The following is a 23,902-nucleotide window of genomic DNA, read 5'->3' as shown; positions in this document are numbered from 1 at the left end:
CAAGCCTATTTTGTAAACCAATTAATTTTATAATGTAAAAAAATACTCTAATCTTGAAAATGCTATTTGCACTTTCATAGTCTATACTTGATACATTCCCACTTTATATACAGTAGGATATTACAACCATGTAGATGTTTGGCCAAATGAATGCTGTTAATAATATGTAAAATTCTTTGATTAAACATTTATTACTTAAACTCATTCTGTCACATTATTTTTATATCTCTTTAGCAAACATTAGATTGGATCTAAAATACCTAGCAGAAGGAATTAAGCCACTAACACTGTTCTGCAAACACTTAACGCAAGCTCTTGCAAAAAAACTTTTTAAAGATTTCATTTCCCTTTTATCATGTGCTATGCTGGTGCTAGCTATAAAACAGCCCTATGAACCCAAAATACCTGCTGCATCCAGGAAGTGTGGATCCAGCCCACTATTATGTATCTGAAACATGCTGTAACATTCACAGTAAACAGTCTATACAGAGTTACTGCAAAAGTAATTGATGACAGTATTTATCACAGAACTGAACTGTGACAAAAAGTAATAATTCTAACTATTCTTGAATAACTCAGTTTAAACTGCAATAATTTGGATAGATACCTTGTAGAACACAGGAAGACTAGGGGTCTAATTTAATCCTCATAGCACTGCTCCAGCCCATTTCCATCCTGTCTTTATAACGTATTAGGCAAGTTCGCACATCCGTAGCCATTACCTTATGACAAATAATGCACATGTGGAATAATTATCATGGATCAAATACTGGACACAAAAAACCTCTCTGTCAAACATTACACTTTTCAATAGGAGCAATTTACATGCTGAATTATTGACTGATGACATATCCGTCTGATCTTCTCAGAAGCCAGGATGGGAATTATTTGTCTAGAAATCAGAACTGTGTGTTCTACTTAAGTTCTTGGAATACCAGCCATCAGTTGTTCAGAATGGGGAACAAGAGAGTGGATTTAGTCCATGCTCTTCCTGCTTTGAACAGCTGATCAAGAATACTTGGGCGAAATCCTTGGGTTGTGTGGCCAGAGAATAATAATAACGTACGCATATGTGAATGAGTGTGTCAGCTGCCCATGCACTTGCTCATATTTACCAAACTTAATGAAGAACAGACAGGTGCACTTATGTCTGGATAGCGGTCCACTAGGGGGATCTCTGAACCAGGGGTCCCCAACATGGTGCCCATGGGAGCTGTGGTACCCACCAAGTGTTTTTAGAAAGTGGGCAGAATCAGGTGCAGCACTTGCCCAGCACAACTTCTGACTGGCCAGTGGAGATCTGGCTGTGCAGATTAAAATGTCTCTGTGCCAGCTGCCACCACAGGGCTGATTTCACAGGGCTCTTTCCTAGTGTATCTTTAAAATTACCCGCCTTTTCCCCTGCACTTCGACTTCCTCTGTGTGTGGCGCAGTCTCCTGCAGCAGTCATTTTGTAGCTGGCCCTGCCTCCTGTGGTAGCCATTTTGTGCCACCCTGTGGCAGAATTCCAAAGGTGCCCACAGGCTCACAAAGTTTGGGGGCTCTTGCTTTGACCTATGGTTGGATCCAGGTCTACCTGAGATCCCTCCAACTTACAACTGCCACTAGTAGGGGCAAGAAGAGGACAAGCAGGGTTTCACCAGACGGGCCCACATTCCTCCAGCTTTCCATGGCAATTGATGGGGCGTAGGACAGCTAGGAGGAAGAAATTTTTTAAAGAAAGACTTTCTGGATCCAATTCTCCTGAGCAACATTTTTATTGGTTTTTGTCAGTTCTGATTGAAAAGTAGGATAAAAAGTTCTTTTCAAAGATCAAACATCTGTCCTTTGTCAACAAATGTTATAATCTCCTCAGAGGAACTGAAAAAGTACCTTAGAGTTGGAACAATGTAGTCAATAAAATGTTGAAGCTGTCTACAAAACATTAATTCAAATTGCACTGAAGTGTTTTAACATCCAAACATGTACACTACTACAGAAACTCTGAGATATTCCAATTTAAACTGTATTTGCAAGAAGTTCAGCAGAATTGTGTTACAAATATGATTAAGTTAGTGCTATCTTTAATACCTAGCTACAGTAGACTGACCGTGGTTGCTCCCTCGGCATACTTCATGATGCTTTAATTTTCTTTTCTTTTCTAGAAATGCTCTTTGGGCTTCTGCACCATCTCAGCCTACATGTGTCATTCTTCTTACTTCACAAAACCAACAAATTGTAGTATGAATAGCCACATATTGATAATGTCAATGTAGACATTCAGTACTGCAAAAATGTAGTCATCAGGATTCAGTGTGTAGCGGTGCGTCTTTCCCAGCATTAACTGAGTATCCACCACCAGATACTTTAAAAGAACCACAAAACAAAATAAAAATGCAAGTTTCACAATCTGCTACCAGTTTTATAATATCTACTTGTGAATGTTACTTGTGCTGAAAACAGTTTTGTAAGACAACTTGTGTTCCTGCCCTACTCCTTCCCATTGCTTTACCTCTGTTGCCAGCTTTTATCTTTGCGTTAGGATCATGGGAAAAGATGGCTCCCCGTATAATGTATTCAGTGAGAAAAAGAAGCTGCTTTTTATTTTAACTCTAATAACAGTTTGTAACAATTTGTATGAAATGGAGATTTAATGCTCAAAAAGAGTCTGGTAGAAACAACAGCACCAGAAATATGAAAGTGAAAACCTTCTGCAAGACAAGCTTTTTAAACAATTATTTGTTTTAGAAACAGCTCTGGGCACTGGCCTTTGACTTCAATATCTCTAATATCATACTGGCACCAAGAAGAAGTGATTTCATTCTAGAAACCCTTTTTGTCTTAAAATGTTAATGATTGGTCCAATTGTTAGTAAATAATTTTTTAACTACTTAATCAGTGGCCCTCTTCAGAATTCAGTTCAGAGGAAAATAATTATCCCTGAATAGGCACTATTTTTTTCTTTCTGCCTTAATACTCTGTGCTGCAAATAAATAAAAAGTATGGAGTATCCCGGTAAATTCAGTCTCCCATTTTCTTTAAGGTGAAGAAAAAGTAGAGAAGACTTACGATGGCAAAAAGTAAAGCTCCAGCTGCAGCATATAATATTATCAGCAACTGCAAAAGCAGAGTTTACAATTAGTGAGAAGCAAAAATGGTTCATGCATTTTAGGATCCACACTGTCTTCAAACAACAGGAAAATGCTAGTAATATATTAAACCAAGGATTTTCATTAATCCCATATCTGACAGCATCAGACCCCTTTTAGTCACTAATAATCATATGCTTTCCAATAAACCAATAGTAAATTTTTGTATTAAAAACTTTTCAAAACACTATACAAATTTTCTCAGTGCCAACAGTATGCCAGGTACTATACCTAAATGCACATGACCCCGCAGTAAGTCCATTTATCCATCCTGTCACACGTTAAGCTACCTTATACTGAATCAGACCATTTGTCCACCCGTGTTTACTCTGTCTGGCAGCAGCTCTGCAGGATCTCAGGATGAGGTCTTTCACATCACTTAGTTCGTGGACCTTTTAACTGGAGATGCCAGGGACTGAACCTGGGACCTTCTGCATGCCAAGCAGATGCTCTACCACTGAGCCACAATTCCTCCAGCCATTCTATTACCCTCTGATCTCCTTGCTAACCTTCACCTGGAATGTATTGCTGTCTTTATTTTCTCACTTGCAACTCCTATGCTGAACTATAATCTGGCTCCTACCCTCCATGCAATACTGCTATCACCAAAATACTTAAAAACATTCTTAATGTCAAACTAAAAAGTCTGCTTTGTCGAGCACCGCACTCGAGACGAAGCTACACGAGCATCTTATAGGACATTTATGAGATTCTATGAGATGACAATCAAACCCGCAAAGAGAGAGTACTATACGGCTACAATTGCATCTGCGAGCTCTCGCCCAGCCCAATTATTTAGAACAATTCGGTCTATAACTGTACTGCCACAGGGCAGACTAAATGCTAGGGGGTTGGATATAGGCTGTGAGGCATTTCTGAGCTATTTCGCAGATGAAGTCTTGTCGCTCCACTGCGACCTCCCCGCCACAGTTGAAACAGTGAGTGAATTCAAGGCTCCATGCACGTCTTCTAGTCAGGTTTTGGATCATTTCAATCCGTTCAGCCTAGAGGAAGTTGACAAATTGCTCCTAGCTGTTTGCCCTACCACATGCTCCCTTGATCTGTGCCCGTCGTGGCTGATTAAAGCAGGCCGCGATGGGTTTCAAGGCACCTTAAGGGAGATTATCAACAAGTCCCTCATAGAGGGACAGTTCCCTGGGGTGCTTAAGGAAGCAGTGGTCCGCCCTCTCCTGAAGAAAACGTCTTTGGACCCGGCTGAATTGGCCAACTACCAGCCGGTCTCCAATTTGCCCTATTTGGGCAAAATAATAGAGAGGGCAGTGGTGATCTAGCTACAAGGTTTTTTGGATGACGCTTCCATCTTAGACCCCTTCCAGTCTGGCTTTTGCCCTGATCATGGGACGGAGACGGCACTGGTTGCCCTCATGGATGACCTCCGGAGGCATCTGGATCGGGGCGGATCAGCAGTGCTGTTGCTGTTGGACCTGTCAGCGGCGTTCAACATGGTCAACTATCAGTTACTGATCCACCACCTCGCCGACATAGGAATTCAGGGGCTTGCCTTGCAATGGCTCGCTTCCTTTCTCCAAGGTAGGGGACAAAAGGGTGGCACTAGGGAAACAGCAGTCCAGAAGTCACCCACTGGATTGTGGAGTGCCTCAAGGGGCAGTGCTCTCCCTGATGCTATTTAACATGGGCTGGGATGTCACCAGTACAATGATGACACCCAACTCTATCTGATGTTGGGCGGCTGGTCCAACTCCAGACAAGAAGAACTGGACCAGGTGTTACAAGCCGTGGCTGGTTGGCTTAGACTGAATCCGATGAAGACGGAGGTCCTGTGCCTGAGCCAGGGCAGTTCGGGGGTAGGGATCCCACTCCTGACCTTTGATGGGGCGCCCCTGGTGCTGGTGCCAGAGGTTAGGAGCATGGGAGTGCTCTTGGTTGCCTTCTTAACAATGGAGGCCCAGGTAGCAGCCATCGCCAAGGCAGCCTTCTACCATCTTCGGCTGATTAGACAGTTGGTTCCCTTCCTCGACTGCAATAACTTGGCAACAGTGTTCCATATGATGGTCACCTCAAGACTAGACTACTGTAACACTCTCTACATAGGGCTGCCTTTGTCACAAATTCAGAAGCTGCAGCTAGTGCAGAATGCAGCAGCCAGGCTCTTGATGGGCCTCCCCATGTGGGAGCACATCCAACCTGTGCTGAAGACATTGCACTGGCTGCCAATAGCACACCGAATTTGCTTCAAGGTGCTGGTTCTTACCTTTAAAGCCCTATATGGCCAGGGTCCAACATACCCAAGGGACCGCCTTTCCCCATACATACCCCAGAGACTCCCAGGGCCCAAGGATGCCAGACTGGCTACTGCCAGCACCAGGGCCTTCTCAGTGGCAGCTCCATACTGGTGGAATGAGCTCCCAGAAGAGATCAGAGGCCCTGCGGGATCTTTTATAGTTCCGCAGGGCCTGTAAGATGGAGCTCTTCCATCAGGCTTTCAACTAAGGAGCCACCACCACTATTACCACCAACAATCTCAATTATCGCCAGCACTTTACAATATTGAATTTGTTTAACTGAACTGTTTTTAGATTGTTTTAACTGTTATTTATCTATCAAATTCTGTAAGCCGCCCTGAGCCTGCTTCGTGGGGAGGGCCGGGTATAAAATAAATAAATCATCCTCAATTTATGTGCTGACTTTGATATAGCTGATGATGTTTTGCTGCTTGGGCTTCCTTCATGATCTAGGCCTCTGTCCTACCTGTTTATGCTTATCATTCAACATTTCCAGAGGAAGAAACTTCAGTTCTCATAAGATGAGCCCTACTTGAATCAGACCAAAGAGACATCTAGTCTAGTATCCTGTTTCCTGCTTCAACCATCCAGATGTTCCTAGAATGTTTACAAGTCGGGCACAGAGTCCACAGTTAGCCCCTGTTGCCCACCCCCACAGCAGCTGGTGTTTCTTTCAACCCCTGTATACCATTATACACCTATGCTCTGCCATTGTTGATCAGCTTGTCCCTCTCTCTTAAATTATGCTGCTCTTTATACCTGGAGCTTCGTCCCAGAACACTGAAGCCACTGAAATTAAACCTAAACTGGAATACATATTCTTCCTTTATTATCTTCATCCCCATCTTCCTCTCCTGTTGCCCCCACCACCACCCGTTGTATTGAACTGTACACTGTAACCTCCTCAGGCCGTGTCTTTTTTGCTTGTTACTCTTATAAAGCGCCATCCCTTTTGATTCATGGCAGTTCAACAGAACTGAAGGTGGGTTCAGTTTCATTTATAAAATCAGATGCCAATATAACAGAATAAAACTTTTACAGTGCAGTTTGGATAAAGACTGGCACGAAAGAATAAAGTTACTTGAGTCCTACCTAGATTTTAAGTGGGGAAAAGTCTGTGTCTGAAAAGACCAGCATAGAACAAACTTTGAAAAGAACAAAGGTCTTTAAATGCAGCAACAACCAAAAAGTCACAAGTAAAAGTGCTTTCCTTGCCTTGGTTTGCAGGATGGCAAAAAGTATTCCAGAAGTGAGAAACACAATAAACATAGCCAGCAGGACTCCAGATGTGATGGTGAGGTCCCACTAAAGAGAGAAACAAGACTGGAATTAGAACTTCTCACCATACAGATATTATAATACCTCTTTGTACCTCTGTACTACGGACTAGGGTTGTGCATTACAAATTTCTCTACCCAAAGGTATACATGGGAATCAGCACTCCACCCCGCCCCCGAAGGAGTCCCCCCTTCAATGTATTACATTTGGTCACAAAGAATGAACTAAATAACAGGTTTCAAAGTAAGGCTATTTCAGCTTATTCACCCAGTACTTGATATAGTGGAAATGTAACTGCACATCGTGATCAGGTACAGCAGTGAAAAATCCTTCCATAAGACTGATATGCTCTAACTTCAAGCACTTTCGCCAGTGAAAGTGAAATGGTTACCCCAGAAGACTTTGTCTATGAGAAGTAATGACATTAAATGGGGTTTTTAACCCTAATTAACTACAGAATTACACAGGAGTCCCTCCTTCCTCACTCTGTGAAAAGAAACAAGGAACAGACTGACCACAACAACAAAGCATGGCAAATGCAGTTTTCAGCAGAAAGGTAATTTTTTAAGTCAGTCACTGTAATAATAAGAAAATGAATACAGACAGTTTCCCCCCCCCCCAAATGCCAGTGTCTGGTGCCATTCCCCCTGCATAGGAACCAGCGGAGAGAACCACAGATATGAAAGCATAATTATCGGGGCAGGCATCCCTATTATGGATCTCTGGAAGGGGGAAATCCTCTAGACCTCATACAAAATATAGATTCACCAAGATAATTTCATCATTTCTCCATTTTCGGGGGGGGGAGGGGGAGAGAAAAACAGCCTTGGAAATGCTGCCCCTAGCACAACAGATCCCTGTTCCAACTCAGTCAAGTATTCCCCGTCAAGCTAAGTGCCAAAGTAATGTATTTTCCCACTTTATACTCAATATACACTCCAAAGAGTGCTTCAAATGTCTGAGGAGAGAAAGGGAGTCCATTCTAGCAGCATCTTTGAAAACTCCTTCAGTATCCAAAATCCACTATATCCTAAAGCAGTGGTTTTTCTTGAGAAGAGAAGTTAAATTTACCACATGGGAGCATCTGGTGAGAAAGCAGTTAAGTTAAAATCTCTCACAGAGGAAGGATAAAAAAATGTTTACTAAAACTTGGCATACTAGGGAACTGGCATCACCAAGCTGCTCCAGGAGTTGCTAACACAAAAGTTAACCTTGCCCACTGTGGACTAGTGAATACGAAAATTTCTGCAGCCCAAAAATATGCAGCACTATCAAATTGATCATCTTTGATTTCAAGAACTGCTGGCTTAGGAATCCACACTGATGTGGACTGTATCTAGGCTTCCAGTTTAGAGTTTACCAGTACAGTCCTAAGTAGAGTTACACTGGCAACTATATATACTAAAGAATTTCCTAGTGCATTGTTTAGTATGCAGTCTACAGTGCAGTTTGAGGCTAGACTACTGTAATGCACTCCACATATGTCCACAAGCCAACTTGGAGATTCCAGGTGGTGGACAACGCTGCAGCTTGGTTACTATCGGGAGCTAGCCGGAGCGTATTCTCTGTTTTGGCCCCCACCTTATGGAATAGCCTGCCCAGTGAGGTCAAGAAGGTTCTCATTGTCCTAGCTTTATGCAAATTCTGCAAAAATTAATTATCTAGGAGGGCTTTTTTACACAGGTAATGTTGTTGTTGTTGTTGTTGTTGTTGTTCAGTTGCACAGTCGAGTCCAACTCTGCGTCCCCATGGACCACATCACGCCAGGCCCTCCTGTCTTACACAGGTAATAGGTCTGTACTATAATGAAATGGTTCAGAAAGATGCTTTGGTAAAGGGATAGGGACTGCAGCCTATACTGTACTTAGCACGTACCATCTGTTGCTGTAAATATGTTCCTACTATGTAATTTCTGTATCATTTAATGTGTCATGTTTAAATGCTTATGCTTTGTTTCAGATCTGTTTCAGATTCCTGCTTGTATTCAGATTTCTGCAATCCAAATGGGATACCCTCTCCTGTTGATCCTATCGACACTCTGTAATCTGGCTTGAGTCTCAGGGAGAAAGGCAGACGACAACGGAAACAAATAAATGAATCAGACCCAAGCCTTAATCCTTAATTGTCCCAGAGGTACATTTTCAAATGCAAGTGTAGCACACTTTATGAGTGAGTACTTACTTTTGTCTGAAGAGCAAAAAGACAAAGCCCCAATGTAACCAACGCTGTGACAGCAACAGCCCACATTACCCCAACAGCATCAAAGAAGCTAAAAGGCAAGAATACATACATGTTTCTGTGAAACGCACAATTACATCAATGCAACCACTTCAAATTTTAGTCACCAACTTACCTTGCAATTGATCCAAGAAACATACCCTCAAGAATTGTCTATAAAATAATATAGAAAAAATTACATACATGTAGGAACTCATAGAATGTGGACAGGGTTTTGCTCTGTAATGCTCTCTCTGCATCCATTCACATGTCTGCATACACATCAAAACATCAAATAGTGGCAGGGGGCATTTCGTAGAAAAAGAGCTAGGGGAACTCATTAGCATAACTCATTAGCATATGCCACACCCCCTGACATCAGGGGCCCGGCGGTGGACCTGCAAGGCCAGCAGGAGTGTGAGGAAGCCCCGCCAAGGCCCTCCCTGGCCCCAGGCAGGGGTGGGGAGAGGCGGGGAGGAAGCAACTTACCTTCCCTCTTCTCCTGCCTCCTCCTGGCTGAATGAGGGCTGGAAGCGGGGCGGCCGGAAGCAAGGGCGGGGCTTCGTCATGTGCCCCGCCCCCACCTCACCTCACTCTGAATAGTGGTATGCAAAAAATATCCCCCCCCCCAATTTGGGTCTGTTGGACTTGCCACTTAGCAAGCTTGTGGGTGGTTTGAATCTTGATTCAGAGGCTTTTTGATTCACAGCCATTATGGTAAACAAGTTCTCTAGTGTTCTGACAGCCTGCAAAGCTTCCCTGCCCTTCCTGTCTCCGAAAAGCAAAAGGGGAGACCCCTGGGCATGGATCTAAAGGTTGAATGTTTATAAGATTTGCTGTGACAAGTTTTGTAAAATGATGTTATAGAAGATTGAACAGAACTGCAAAAAAAATGTGCGATTCTCATTATTACAGATATCAGAATAATAAAATCCTTTGTGTGATTCTCATTATTACAGATATCAGAATAACTGTTGTTCTGAGTTTTAATTCTCTGTGCAGCGAACCCACCCATACACTGCTCTGTTTCTTCTGATCTCGGTTCAAGGATGAGTATTCCAGCCCTGTGTTACCATATTTAGAATATAAACAGCCTCCAGCTTCAGCAAATCCAGAAGGCTGGACTCTTTGCAACAAATGGGGCACACCTGTGCATTAGGTAAGACAGCTCATTTGTTCTCCCATTCATCTGAAGGAGGAAGTACTGCACACTGGAGGAACATCCCGGCCAAATTCCTGTCACGTATAATAAATCTGCTTTGAGTGATATGGTACCTTATACAGAACATAAAGTTCAGCATATACTTACAAATATTAACAACAAAATGTAGTTCAGTGGAGCTTTTCTGCGGGCATGATCACAGCAGACAAGGGTAATAGCCAGAATCAAAATTGCTGGTCTAAAAAGACAAAGAACACTTGCAGTTTTGCAGAGTAAAATCCCACACGGTTAAAGATAAAGCTTCAAGGAATTTTACATCTGTACTTCCAAACACATTTACTTGAAAGTATACTGAAGTACGTAAAAGTATGTTGATGGTGATGATGAATAATAAACATTAAATAGTATTCTATTGACACAAATAAGATTCAGAAGTTTCAATAAGGAAGAGATATAATTTAATGAGCATATACATTATGGTATACTTACAAAAGGGCATAACAAAACCATGGATGCCTTTGTACCCAATTTTTAAGAGATCTCCTGGTCAAAAACAAGAAAAATCAGATTCAGAAAGAAAAAATTCCCTCAGTTTAGAGAACAGGTCATTTTATTTTATCTGTTTATAATATCAACCCCTTTTGTGTTGCAGAGAATAGATCGGAAAAACATTTTTAAAATAGAAAAACAGTAGAAAATAAAACATAAATATAGCAAAATCTATCAGTGGAATCACTATTCAATAGTATTATAATTCAAAAACCCTCCTGAAAAAATCCTTCCTCTAGAGACATCCAGTTATGCTCTCCTTGATATCTGCATTGTATCTGACAAAGTGGGTTCTGGCTCAAAAAATTATACTATAATAATTTGTTAATCTGTGCTAGGAAATAATGTAGAATGCTAGGTAAAGTTTAACAACTGTATATAAAATGTGTTACTAATGGCTCTATTTGAAAACAGTAAAGTCTAAGAAAAACTTTCTGAAGGTGTTTCTCAGACGGTATTGTGCTCCCAGAGAATTATCTACAGTGTCTGAAGTGATATATATATATGTTGGAAATGTTAAGAAGAAGGATGTTACATTTATACATATTTGGTTGAGAGATCCCGTTGTGAGAGTTTTGGGGAAAACATTCATAGAAATATATAAAATAATTGGTTTCTATTTAGAAACCAGCCCAACAAGGTATTTATTGGGCCACATTGCTAAAGCAATTCTTAAGGCACCGATATGCCTTATTAAGAATCTGAATGTTACAGCAATATTGGTAGACTCAACAAATTTGCACTTACAGCACTTGCAAAGCAATTTGCCAACTGACCATCACCCTTTTCCTGGTCCCCATTTTTAAATAGTATCTTTGAACGGTGTAAGTCTGTGTGATACAAAGAACTACCAGAATTCAAAATGATAAAGAATTTATTAAATAGAAAATATCCACACACATACTCTCAGCACAGCAACAGATTAGCAAGGAATAAAAAAGAGAGGTGTAAACAGATACAGTCCCTCTGTCCCTCACTCTGTATACGCACTAGCAGATCTTATTCTAAGGCAGGCTCTTTATCTTAGAAGTTACAGTGTTCTACAAACTTACCATTACCTTGGAATCTGTCCAGGCTGGTAGGCCTCCACAGGATAATGGTAACCCTCAGCAAAAGCTCAGGTGTGAGAGCTCCTTCTCCCTAGATGGAATCAGCCAAAGAGAGGTTCCCCCTCCATGCTAAGGAGTTTTATTAGCTCTGTCTGCCCAATCCCTCTGGGTCAAAGAAGACAACTGCACCCGCCCCACTTCCCAGTGTTCTCTGCTAGGCAAGAGCATTCAGATGTGGTTTGCCATTGTCTGCCTCTGTGTAGCGATCCTGATATTCCTTGGTGGTCTCCCATCCAAATATTAACCATGGCCAACCCTGCTTAGCTTCCAAGAGCTAATGAGATTGTGCTAGCCTGGGCTACCCAGAACAGGTCACATCTATTATAGACATCACTAAGAATGATTAGTAGACTATTGCCTAATCTTAAAACATGTATCTATATGTATGCAACATAGCTTCAAACCAAACAGAGGGAAACAATAAATGCATACATATGCACAAAATCCCAAGAACGTGAGGGGCTAATACATAGGTGTGTGTTAAAAAATTGCTAAAACGCATCCAAAATACAGATTATACCGGTTTGGATGCCACCAACTGTTTTGTCATTCTTGCACAATTCCACTCCCTATTACAGTCTCCATCACATACAGCTTTTGTCAACATAGATCCTGTAACTCTCACCGTAGACTGTTGTGGTCAAAGGGGACCAACCCCCCTTCCTTTTTAACTAATGGAACTGCTGGTTAGATCCAACCCAATGCATGGTGACAGTAAAAAAAAAAAAGTTTTCTTTCCCATGCGTAACCAGAGGACAAAACTGCCAGTTCAAGGGCAATTGCTATAAACATCCCTACAGTAAAGTTATACACATTCAAGCAAAAAAATCTCAGCATTATACACACTAATGGAATCTGAAGAGTAATTAACACATGGAATTCACTGCCACATGAGGTGATGGCAGCTACAAGCATGGACAGCTTTAAGAGGGAATTAGTTAAACATATGGAGCAGATGTCCATCAGTGGCTATTAGCCACAAGGTATAGATAGGAACTCTCAGTCTGGGGCAAGTGATGCTCTGTCTTCTTGGTGCTGGGGGGGGGGCAACAGTGGGAGGGCTTCTAGTGTCCTGGCCCCACTGATGGACCTCCTGGTGGCACCTGGTACTTTTGGCCACTGTGTGACAGAGTGTCGGACTGGATGGGCCATTGCTCTGATCCAACAGTGGCTTCTCTTATGTTCTTATGAGCTACTTGTAATGATCCAAGGAAGATGTCTGTGACTGTGACAGACATCTCAGAGGAAACGTCATCTGTGCCTTGGCCATGGAAAAAGCAACTTTCATTTCAACACTCATAGGACAAAGTGTTAAACGGCAAGTCTGTAATGTAAAATTTATAAATTAATGTTGCAGTATTGTGAAATACTGAGTGCAGTTCTAACTTCAGGAAATTACAGAGATGGGAAAATATAGAAACAGGCAATAAAAATGATCAAGATGTTGCAAAACCTTCCTGTAGGGCAAAGATAAGGTATTTGGGACATTTCAGTTTACAAAAAAAAAGCTAACAAAGGAGAACTTGCTAGAGGTGTACAGAATTACGCATGCTAAGGAAAAAGAGGGTACAACGCTACTTCCTCTCTCACAGTAGTAGTAGAACTTGGGGACACCCAATTAAATTGATGGGCACTAAATATAGAAAAAGAAAGTGCTTCTTCACATATATCATAAATTTACACAATTCTTTGCCACAAGATGTGATAGTCACTATTCTCAGATTTTTTAAAAAGAGACCAGCCAATTTCATTGAGATTAACTTTATCTTTAACAATTTACCATGCTAGTTAAGCAGACCGTGTTCAGAAGGAGTATGCCTGGAGCTGGAGTTGCCTAAGCCCGCTTCAGGGCTTTCTTGGGTGAACACTAGAAGCAGAAGCGGAGGAGGAGGAGGAGGAGGAGAAGCAGAAGAGTTGGATTTCAGAGTGGCTTATAATCTCCTTCCCTTCCTCTTCCCACAACAGACACACTGAGAGGTAGGTGTGGCTGAGAGAGATCTGAGAGAAACGCTCTTGAGAGAACAGCTCTGAGAGAGCTATGACTGACCCAAGGTCACCCAGCTGACATGCACCTAAAATCCCTAACTGATGCAGCTCCCCAGCAAATGGCTACATGTCTACTTTTTATATAATCATTGCAGGAACTATTTGGTGCAACACTGGGGTAGCTGTGACAAACACAACTGGATAAACCAATTCCCTATGAAGCAACCTAAAGCAATTTGATAAGGCTTTTTCATGCAAAGACATACAATCAGGACTAAATGATAGGACATAGGTTTTTGTAACCTAGTGGGTAATTAAATAATTAAATAAAACTAAAAACAATAAAATAAAAGGTAAATAAAACGATGGTAATTAATTTATACATACCAATAGATGAATAAGCAAATGATACCAACAGTTAATCCCAACTGAATTGTCAATATGAGATACACTTTCCTGATGAAACCTAGAAAAACAGTACAAGATTGAAATTATATGCTACTACAAAAAAAATTGATTAATCAAACTGTTTTCAATTTAAAGTCTACCAAGGGAACAATACAGGAACCAGTTCCCTGCAGCTCACCTGTGCTTGCGCACTTTCTGATGTGGGACCGCACAGAGGATACAACAATGAACCATTGTTAAAAATAACTGTGTTTGAAAACCCTCTTGAAACAATTGTTTCAGGTCCTGGTTTGGCATACCTAATCATAGTTGGTGGTATGACCCACACTGAGAAAAACTAACGATAGTTTAATTAAACCATGGATTCACGTGATATATGAACCAATTCAAACGTTCTTATACCAAGACCCCCCCTTGTACACTTTTCGTCACAGAATTTTTGAAAGAAAATTGTTGCCACTTACCTCTGCGGATACTGCTTTCTGCAAAGGGTTCTTCATCTTCACCAAGATTTGCCAGTTGTTGGGATCTTTTATGTGACCATCTTCCTAGATTACTATCATGTGAATGGCTTGTTTTTAGTTGCTTTTCGGAATGTTCTCTGTGGACCTGTGGAGGCTGTTCACTAGCATTTTCCTGATTATTGCTAGGTAAAGTATCTTCTTGTGGAGATTTATTTTTTGTTCGCTCATCTGGTAGTGAATCTAAAGGAGAATCTCCACCAGGATGTTGGTATTTGATGTATAGTACTGGTCCTATGTTTCCATGAACGCTTGCTAGTAGATTACTTTCCATCTTGGACAAGTACTCCTTCGCAATAACAATGGAAGGCTATATATGGTGCCTGGCAGCAGTGTGATCCTAAGCACAGTCAGACACTTCTAAGCCCATTAATGTTGATGGGCTTAGAAAGGTATTACTTTCCTCGGGACTGCACTGTAACACACATACAAAAAATAAATAAATAAAGCTTTAGACCAGTGGCTCTCAAACTTTAGCACCCAACAACCTATCATTTTGATTTAAAATTTCTGGAGACCCCCCCCCTCCCAACTGTGTATGTTTCATGGAATCCTCTGTCCTCTTGCAAGGCCCATGGCTCTTAAAAAGTGTTGGGGGCCACAGTGCCTACCTTGTCATTTCCGAGTCTGACCACAAGCAGCCCTAGGAGGCTCACCTCCCCACCCCCACAACCCAGCCATAACGCTAAACTAAACATCACTTTTCTTCTGAGGCAGGTCAGGGTTCCCCCAACATGACTCTAACTCAGTCAGAGGACAGCTGCTAGGAACCCTGCATGCAGCCCTCCAGTGAGGCAAATAATGGCCACAGGAGCCATTGGGGGGGGGGTGATGGTGTGAGGGGGAAGGCTGAAGCCTGTTCTCCCCAGGCCCGCAGCTACAGCGCGGCATCTCGGGGCTTTAATCTCCTTTAATTCAATTAGCCAGTGCCCCCTAAGAAGTCTAAATGCTTCCTCACTTTAAAAATCCTGGCTCTGGGCCTGGTTCTTCCCCTGTGCCACAGTCCCAATCCAAATCGGGCCCCTGGGGTACCTGGTGAATTAATTCCCAGAAGCTGCTGTCTGACAGGTGAACTCAGACCTAACGCAGGGAAAATGTCACATCTTGTCTGGTCCTCCACTTCTGATACATGTTGTTCCAGGTCAGCCTTCTCCATCCAGTCTTTAAATGCTATCTATAGATTTGTCCTTCCAAGGTGAACCCATACACCCACAGTTATACCTTCTCCCCAGTGTTACAGCACTTACCCATTTTTTCCCTTAGTCCATAGTGCTCATGCATAGTGGCTGTGTTATCAATTCCCATTAATAGATCTTCATCTGACATTTCAAGGTCCATGTAAACAAAGAATAACAGTTTTTATTGAACTAACATATGTTCCATGTTTTAAGTAAGTGAAACAACTAAATCCTTTATTTATTTTTGGGATTTATATCCCACCCTACCCAAGCGGCTCAGGGCATTATGATTTCAAACAGCATTATAATTTCAAACAAAATGTTCTGAAATCCTGTGAGGCCTAGCCCTGGCAGCTGACCTTCCCCAGCTGCTGGACTCTCATTTACCTAACAGCTGCACAGCCCAGAGACAGAGAAGTGGCAGGAGGAGGGTGTGGCCAAGTGGGCCAAGAAAGGCCAAGTGGGCCAAGCACAGGCGGCTTCGCCCTTGCCAATGCCAGCTCAGGTGCAGCCCAAGCCATGAGACAGGGACACAAGCCAGAGCACACCTGCCTCCCAGCTGGCACCCCAGCACTGCAGCACTGTGACAGGCACTGCTGCAGAGTCCGGCAAGGATAGGGCTAAGAGGAAGAGCTCTCCCACCATAATGGGTGTGGCCCCGGCTGCTGGACAGAGGGAGGGAGAAGGCAGTGTGGGAGAAGCGAGGGGCCGGGGCTGAGATTAGCCCCAGTATACAAGGAGAAGAAGGGTCAGAAAGCAGGGCAGCCTGTCTGGGGGCAGGGGGGGAGAGTCTGTGCTTGGAGAGGGACACTCCAAAGCAGCAGCAAAGTTTAGAGTCTGCTGAGAGGCAGTGTGTGCAGGGTGATAGGTGGCCAGGAAGAAGGCCTTGCGTGCCAGAACCAGGAGCTGCTCCCCATGACCATTTATTTTCATTCTCCCTCCATCTCTTTCTACAAACCATTATAACAGTAGCACCCAAAGAAATGAGCACCAAGACTTTGGAACTCCCTCCCCAGGGAGATTCATGTGTTCCCTGTATTGGTGTCTTTTACCAGCAGGTGAAGACTTTTCCCCCCCTCTGGTATACCCCCCAAAAAACTGTTTTTGCCCCTCCTTCTAGTGTTGTTTATATATATGTTTTGATTAATTTTATATTTTACCATTTATGTGTTTTAATTGAATTTTATAAACTGTTTAATTTTTTTAAAGTTTTTATTTTCACCCCCTTGTGGACCCTAATTGGGTAGAAAGGAGACATAAAAATGCTTTAAATAAATAAATGGTGTGGAAGAATTCTTTGTAGTACCTTTGCCATAGCTAAATCACTATCTAGTAATGTTTAGATGTACAGTCACCTGATCATTTCGAAAGGGTGACAGAACCTCTTAATTAGTCAACTCTTTGATGGACCTGGATGGTTTCTTTATGGCTTTGCAGATTTTTCTGGAACAGATAAATGTCCCTGGGAAGTTTACACTTTTGTTGTCGTTCAGTCACACAGTCCAGTCTGACTCTTCGCAACCCCATGGACCACATCACACCAGGCCGTCCTGTCTTCCGTCATCCTCCAGAGTTTGCTCAATTTCATGTTTGTTACATCAATAGTACTGTCTAACCATCTCATCCTTTGTCGTCCCCTTCTTCTTTTACCTTCAATCATTCCCAGCATCAGGGTCTTCTCCAGTGAATGTTCCCTTCTCATTTGGTGGCCAAAGTATTTGAGCTTCAGCTTCAGTATCTGGCCTTCCAGGGAACAGTCAGGGTTGATTTCTTTTAGGATTGACTGATTCACACACAAAACCTTTACTGGCATGAAAGCACAAAACATCATGGAAATACGGGAAAATACTAAGATGCATCAGTCACTTAGCTATTCAAGCCCCGTCTTCTGATTGCATAATATACAAATTTTGCAACAGCCTCCATTATTTCGCAATTAGAATTAAACAGAAGAAAGTGAACAATTGAGTCATCAGAGTGCCAGCTCTTAGATTGACTGGCAGTCCAAGGGACTCTCAAGAGTCTTCTCCAGCACCATAATTCAAAAGCATCTATTCTTCGGCGCTTAGCCTTCCTTACGGCCCAGCTCTTGCAGCCATACATTACTGCCGAGAATACCATTGCTTTGACTATATGGACTTTTGTTGGCAGGGTGATGTCTCTACTTTTTATTATGTTGTCTAGCTTTGCCATCGCTTTCCTCCCAAGGAGCAGGCGTCTTTTAATTTCATGGCTGCAGTCACCATCTGCAGTGATCTTGGATCCCAGGAACATGAAGTCTGTCACTGCTTCCATTACTTCTCCTTCTATTTGCCAAGGAGTGATGGGGCCAGATGCCATGATCTTAGTTTTTTTTAATGTTGAGTTTCAAGACAACCTTTGCACTCTCCTCTTTCATCCTCAGCAAGAGGCTGTTTAGGTCCTCTTCACTTTCTGCCATTAGAGTAGTATTGCCTGCATTTCTGAGGTTGTTGACATTTTCCCCAGCAATCTTAAGTTACTCCTAAAACCCCTTTCTTGCTGCTTACAGTCTACTCTGTGTCTTGGTTCACCGAGGAGCTTAAAGCAATGAGTCAATGGGGAATTATGTCTAAAACAATGGTGGTAAAAATCCAACTGAGTTCAGGCTAGAACCCACTTTAGGGCCTATTCTGTGATGGTGATGATAGTGTTTGTTTATCACCACTGCTTCTACTCAATGTTATCCAGAAAACATTTTTCAAGTGGTAAAGACCTACTCCATTCTTGCCCACAGGAAACTGCTTGCTGTGACTCATTTACTAATCATTTTGCAGATAAAATCATTCACATCCAGTCTGCTTTAGATGGCACATTTAATATAGTCAGTTTGCCAGACACTGACATTGCTTTTACAGTTTTGATAGCTACTTTTCAGTAAAAAGTTTGTGAAATTTTGAGATGTGAACACGATCTTTGGAGAGGAAAAGCCGACAATTAACATGCAGAACACATCAGGAAATTGTCTGACAGAATACATGTAAGTATCAAATGTTTTTATGTTTTGTATGTATTTTAACTGTTTTGTATATATTTTAACTCTGTTTTTTAATTCTTTAAAATTGTTTTTATGACGTATGTTTGAGAGGGTGTTTTAAATGAGTATGTTTTAAATCGTTAGCCACCTTTGTGGCCCTTGTAAGTGCGGAAAGGCAGATATCAATTTTGTAAATAAAGTTGTGAATTCACCAGATAGGCTGTGTAGTCCGATATAGAACTAGCACGTAATGCAAGTGATATTATATTAAAGAGAGCGACAGTGGCATGAAGGTGGCCCAGTGACCTCCGTGGAAGAGAGTTAAATTCTGTTAATATAGATGAGTGGCAGTTTTGGATCCAGAACCGTAACAGCCACCATTAAAAGCACAGATAGCTAATACTGGTTACTTACCAAAGATGTAAACTGTTACTTTATGTTGACCTTCAGTAAGGACACTATGGCAACATGATATACAGAAGCTTCAAGCTGTAGAATTCTAAAAATGACAGTTGGTTAAAAAAAGAGCTAGAGGGACCAGAGAAGAGATGGGAGGAAAAGGTAACGGCACGTAAAGAGGATCGCTGCTACTCATTATATACTATAATCATACACTGGTAATTAATCCAGAATAATACTTCACCGATCATAGTCTAACTTGAGATGTGTTTGTGTGTATGTGTGCATATTGGTCACACCAAACCCGACCTGCATAATTTTTACCTACCAAACCAACTGCAATATACTGGCAATATAGAATGGCCTATGATTTTGCTAGGGTAAGGAAGGCAGCATGGTGTATAGCCTGGTCTCATCAGATCTCGGAAGCTAAGCAGGGTCTGAACTTGGAACAGAGACCACCAAGGAAGCCTCCTCGCAGTAGCGAACCACCTCTGCACCTCTGCTTCTCTTGCCTTGAAAGCCTGTTGCTGGGGTCACCCTACGATTTGGCACTTTATACACACACAATTTTGCTCCCTGCCCAGGACTTCAGAAATAGAGGGCTGACAGCTGGTTGCCACACATGGCTGACGGACCACTGAGTCATGATTTATTCAAGGCTGTGCTAGACTGAAGTCAGAAGCTGGTTTATGAAAGGTGGCAATGCAACTGTGCATGCGTAGAGCATGCTATTCATACTACCTAATTTTTCACTCCTCCTTGGATCCTTGGTACTTGCAATGGAAGTCAAGAGAGAAAACTAGAAGAACAAAGTGCAAGTAAGACCTGGAGAACTCACCCAGTTGTCCCTGGCCTAGTGGTGGCAGCAGCTGGATGATGCACTAAGACCGTTTCTCTAACAGCTGGCCATTGTAACATCTTTGGTATATGAAAGAGTAACTCAAGAAAGCTGATTAATCTATATTCACTGATTTTGAACATGTGTGCTTCAAAAGGACAGGCTGACAAGACACTGAGATAAAGGGATGTGGGGAAGTGGTTAAGCAATTTAAACAAAATGTTGGGGAAACAAAATTTAAAGAGAAATCAAAGCTTCTCACCGCCTCAGAAAACATTATCTATTTATATCTCACCTTTCTTTCCAAAAGCTGACATACATGGACCCCTGCCACCTTTTGCATGCATATAGTTATATTCTCCAGTCCAAAATTCCAATTGCATAAAAGTTGTATTTTCAAAGCTGTAGTCATTCAATTACCATGGAAAAATTGACATGACTTTAAATCACTGAGGGAACCCTGGATATGTATTAGTTAAAACAGAAATTATATGGCATTTTCTGAAGCAAACATGCTCTACTACTACTATGAGGAGAAAAAGTATAGGAAAGTCAATTGCTAGATTTCCCAGTGGAATCACATAACAAAATCAATTGTTAAGCTTTTATCGTTCATATTCTTACTATTGGAGAGATATGTGTTTGGGAATCAGGAAACTCACATGCCCCAAGCAGAATTACACCCTTCTAAACCCTCTGACTTCAAAATGCTTGACTTAGAAGGATATAATTATGTTTAGGATGACAGCATTTGTACATAAAATGCATTCTGTCCACCTAAGCTAGACAATAAAGATTTTAAATCTAAACAAACGATTAAATGTTGATGAATATAGTATTTCCTTTGTCACATATTTTCCAATAATTCTGCACCAACATATTCATACTGGTCCACAAATATGGTTACCAGGTAGTCAACAGAAACCATAAATCTTTCAAGTGATCCCCTTCACACAGAAGAATTTGAGAGTTGTTGGAGGTTCCAAATGTGATGTCCCCAGACTGAGTGGCAAGAGAGACTAGACACCTAGACAGGCACACTGACTTTTCTTCCAGTATCTAGTCTTCTGCCACTGTTCTCTTTGAAATGCAGATCGTGTTCTCAGGGATCAACTTCCCTTTTCCTCCTCCTCCTCCTCCTCTCCCTCCCTCCCTCCCTCCCTCCCATGAGGCAGATGAGCCTCTCGCCATCTGCCTCCATCCTTTAGCTAGTAAATTAGTAATCTATCAATCTCTGCTCTTTCCTATCCAAAGTGTACTTCTCAAATAGAGAAGTATTTCTCTTCTAAACTTGCAATGTGGCTCTGTGTAGCTTTGTAAGCTGAGTAACCTGGTAGAGTGATGCTCCTGCATTTGTAGCCTTGTTTAAGCACTCTGCTAACTAATGGTGACTGAACTAACCACACCAGTTAACTTCAATAAGAGTCCCCTTCACCAAGTTCTTTAAGATGTGTGTAGAGAATTCATGGGAAGAGGCTACCTTACTTTGCACTGGCCTTTGGAGATACTCAGAAGTAGCTAGAATTTCCCTTGTAGCTTCTGAGTACCTTCAAAAGCCTGGCACAAAGTGGGGGAAAAATGTCCTAGATCCTATCCCTGAGTCCCCTACATGTGTTGGAGAACATCAGAGGAAGGTGGGATCAGTGGTAGTTCAGTCCAGTCCAATTAGCTAAAATGGGCTAATGGTGTAAAAAATATGCAATTGCAAACAGTCTGGGTGTCACATTATGGATTCACTTTGACACAACTCCAAATTACAAGTGTAAGCACGTTTAGCAGACCAGCGATCCTCTTCAACTCAAGATATCACACATTTAAGACCTCATAGTATCAAAGGCCATTGTTTTGTATGAGACCATGTTACTGTAACTGACTCATTGGAAGTAAAACAAAGCTTATCATAGGAAAATAAACTAAAATTGGAGAAATTGAACATGGTATCATGCTAGTTATCTAAAAACAAGACAGTACAGAATCTTATATCCTAAGCTCAGTAATGGGGGGGGATCCCCCCCTGCAAGTTTCACGGGGGCCCACTTGTACATAATGTTAAATCTAGATAGTTCAGCTAAGAGTTTCAAAAATAAATGGGGGAAAGCTCTTGTACAAGAGATGCTAAAAAATAAATGGGACTGAATTTGGAGAAATGTTTGGTCAAGATTAATATCAATGGATTTGAGGAAAAACTTTATTAAAATATTCCTTAGATATATTTTGGAGGTGTATGGCCAGCAAGGGTGATCTTATATATTTTGCCCGCAGATTAAAAGTTTTGGTCTATGATAATACTAAATGGGAATTTTAATATGACAGGTTATTTATTTATTACCCATGACATCTAAAGAAATGTCATTACATTATCTAAAAAGGAAGGTGAAGAATTAGACTGGAAATGATCCTCATCTTCCTAAGAACAGCTAAACTTTGTATAGCAACAAAGTGGAAAAAATAAAATCCATCACTGATTGAAAAATGGTATCAAAGGTTATGCAGTTATTTTAATGATAAAACTGACATATTATGTGCCATCTAAATAACTGGCTAATAATACCTCTAACAGATTTATAGACATCGTTAATGCTCATCAAGTACTCGAATGATAAATTCAGGATGAGGTTATACCATATGTTATTTGTGCAACATATATGATTTGATAAAATCACTGTTTATTTTGGTGTATTAGTATTTGATACTTTGTAGTTAATTTGCATTAGTACATTCTACTTTCGTCAATGAATTTGTAAAATAATAAAAAGTATTTAAAGTTAGTTTGACTTAGCTGAGCATCCTGCAAATATCACATGATGATTAATGTAGAAACCAAGGTGATTTGCTTGAAGTACCTTCATATAAATTATTTTATTGTGTTTTCATTTTTAGTTCTTCATTAGTTGTATGTTTATTATTTTTTGGATTAATTTAGATTTTATGAAAAATATTGGATTGACAACAATGTATCCACAACTAGGGTTGACAGCCTCCAGGTAGGGCCTCCCGGAAACACACCTGACCTCCAGACTCTGGATGCCAGTTCCCCTGGAGAAAATGGCTGCTTTGGAAGGCAGACTATATGGTATTATACCCTGCCGACCTTCTCCGGCTCTACCCAAATCCCATGAATTTCCTAATCCAGGCTTGGCAACCTTAGCACAACCCTATACATATATACCCTTACTTGAATATTAGCCCCACTGAACAAAGCAGGATGCACTTCCGGGTAAACAGACACCAGATCGAACGGCACCTGCGGGCCACAAAATTAATGTGCGGAGGAGTGGAGGGAAAGATGCGTGAACTCTTGTCTCCCGGTCACCTCCCTTTTCGACTGTTGTTCCCATGTAAAGCTTCTGCCCCTATCTGAGCAATCGGTCCATTGCTCCCCGAGCTATCAGGTGAACTTATGGTGCGCTTGGCTACAACTGGGCCTCAGAGCTGGGCGCTGCTGGTGGGCCTCGGGGTTGTCAGTTTTCTTTTTTTTAAGTACCCATAGGTACACTTTTATTAATTTTTTATAATCTACAACAATTTTTTAATAATCTACAACAAACAAATCTACACACTACAGACACTCTACTACACATAACGTATATACCAAGAGTGCAGTTACATTATATGCTTATATGCAATTACTTAATTAATATTAATATTACTTAATAAAAACGCTATATCAAACACTTTCCATTCTTCTGTCTTCTGTGTTCTCAAGTCCATTGCGCTATCATTGCCTAATCTTCTATTATATTTGCATTATACCAATCATAAAACTTTTTCCATGTTTTTTGAAACGTCCACTCTTTACTTAATCTCATTTCTAGAGTCAGTATCATTTTCTGCTGTTTCAAAAAGTTTATTCACAAACTCCTGTTT

At 41.4% G+C, this 23,902-nt stretch overlaps 1 protein-coding gene across 1 annotated transcript; it reads right to left on the bottom strand.

Annotated features, from left to right (window-relative positions):
- Positions 1 to 2,194: 2,194 nt before the first annotated feature.
- On the bottom strand, positions 2,195 to 14,896 carry LOC107108225 (protein lifeguard 1). Its single transcript, XM_015408629.1, has 9 exons — positions 14,566 to 14,896; positions 14,081 to 14,159; positions 10,539 to 10,592; positions 10,197 to 10,287; positions 9,024 to 9,061; positions 8,852 to 8,939; positions 6,608 to 6,697; positions 3,049 to 3,096; positions 2,195 to 2,344 (listed from the first exon to the last, which is right to left on the bottom strand). Exons 1-9 carry the CDS (start codon positions 14,894 to 14,896, stop codon positions 2,195 to 2,197), a joined length of 969 nt encoding a protein of 322 aa, XP_015264115.1.
- Positions 14,897 to 23,902: the final 9,006 nt, after the last annotated feature.

Source organism: Gekko japonicus, unplaced genomic scaffold (genome assembly GCF_001447785.1).
Source record: "Gekko japonicus isolate JY-2015 unplaced genomic scaffold, Gekko_japonicus_V1.1 scaffold1868, whole genome shotgun sequence".
Taxonomy (NCBI): domain Eukaryota; kingdom Metazoa; phylum Chordata; class Lepidosauria; order Squamata; family Gekkonidae; genus Gekko; species Gekko japonicus.
The sequence above is the reverse complement of the archived record's forward strand: the minus strand, read 5'-3'. Positions and strand labels throughout refer to the sequence as shown.

What these genes read in the sequence shown, in the direction of transcription:
- LOC107108225 (XM_015408629.1), bottom strand. Translation starts at nt 14,896, where the DNA reads ATGGAAAGTAATCTACTAGCAAGCGTTCATGGAAACATAGGACCAGTA. An exon ending in ACATTTTGTTGTTAATATTT is followed by an intron (nt 9,062 to 10,196) that starts GTAAGTATATGC and finishes ATTATTTTATAG; the next exon opens with ACAATTCTTGAGGGTATGTT. An exon ending in TTTTTGCTCTTCAGACAAAA is followed by an intron (nt 6,698 to 8,851) that starts GTAAGTACTCAC and finishes TTCTCTCTTTAG; the next exon opens with TGGGACCTCACCATCACATC.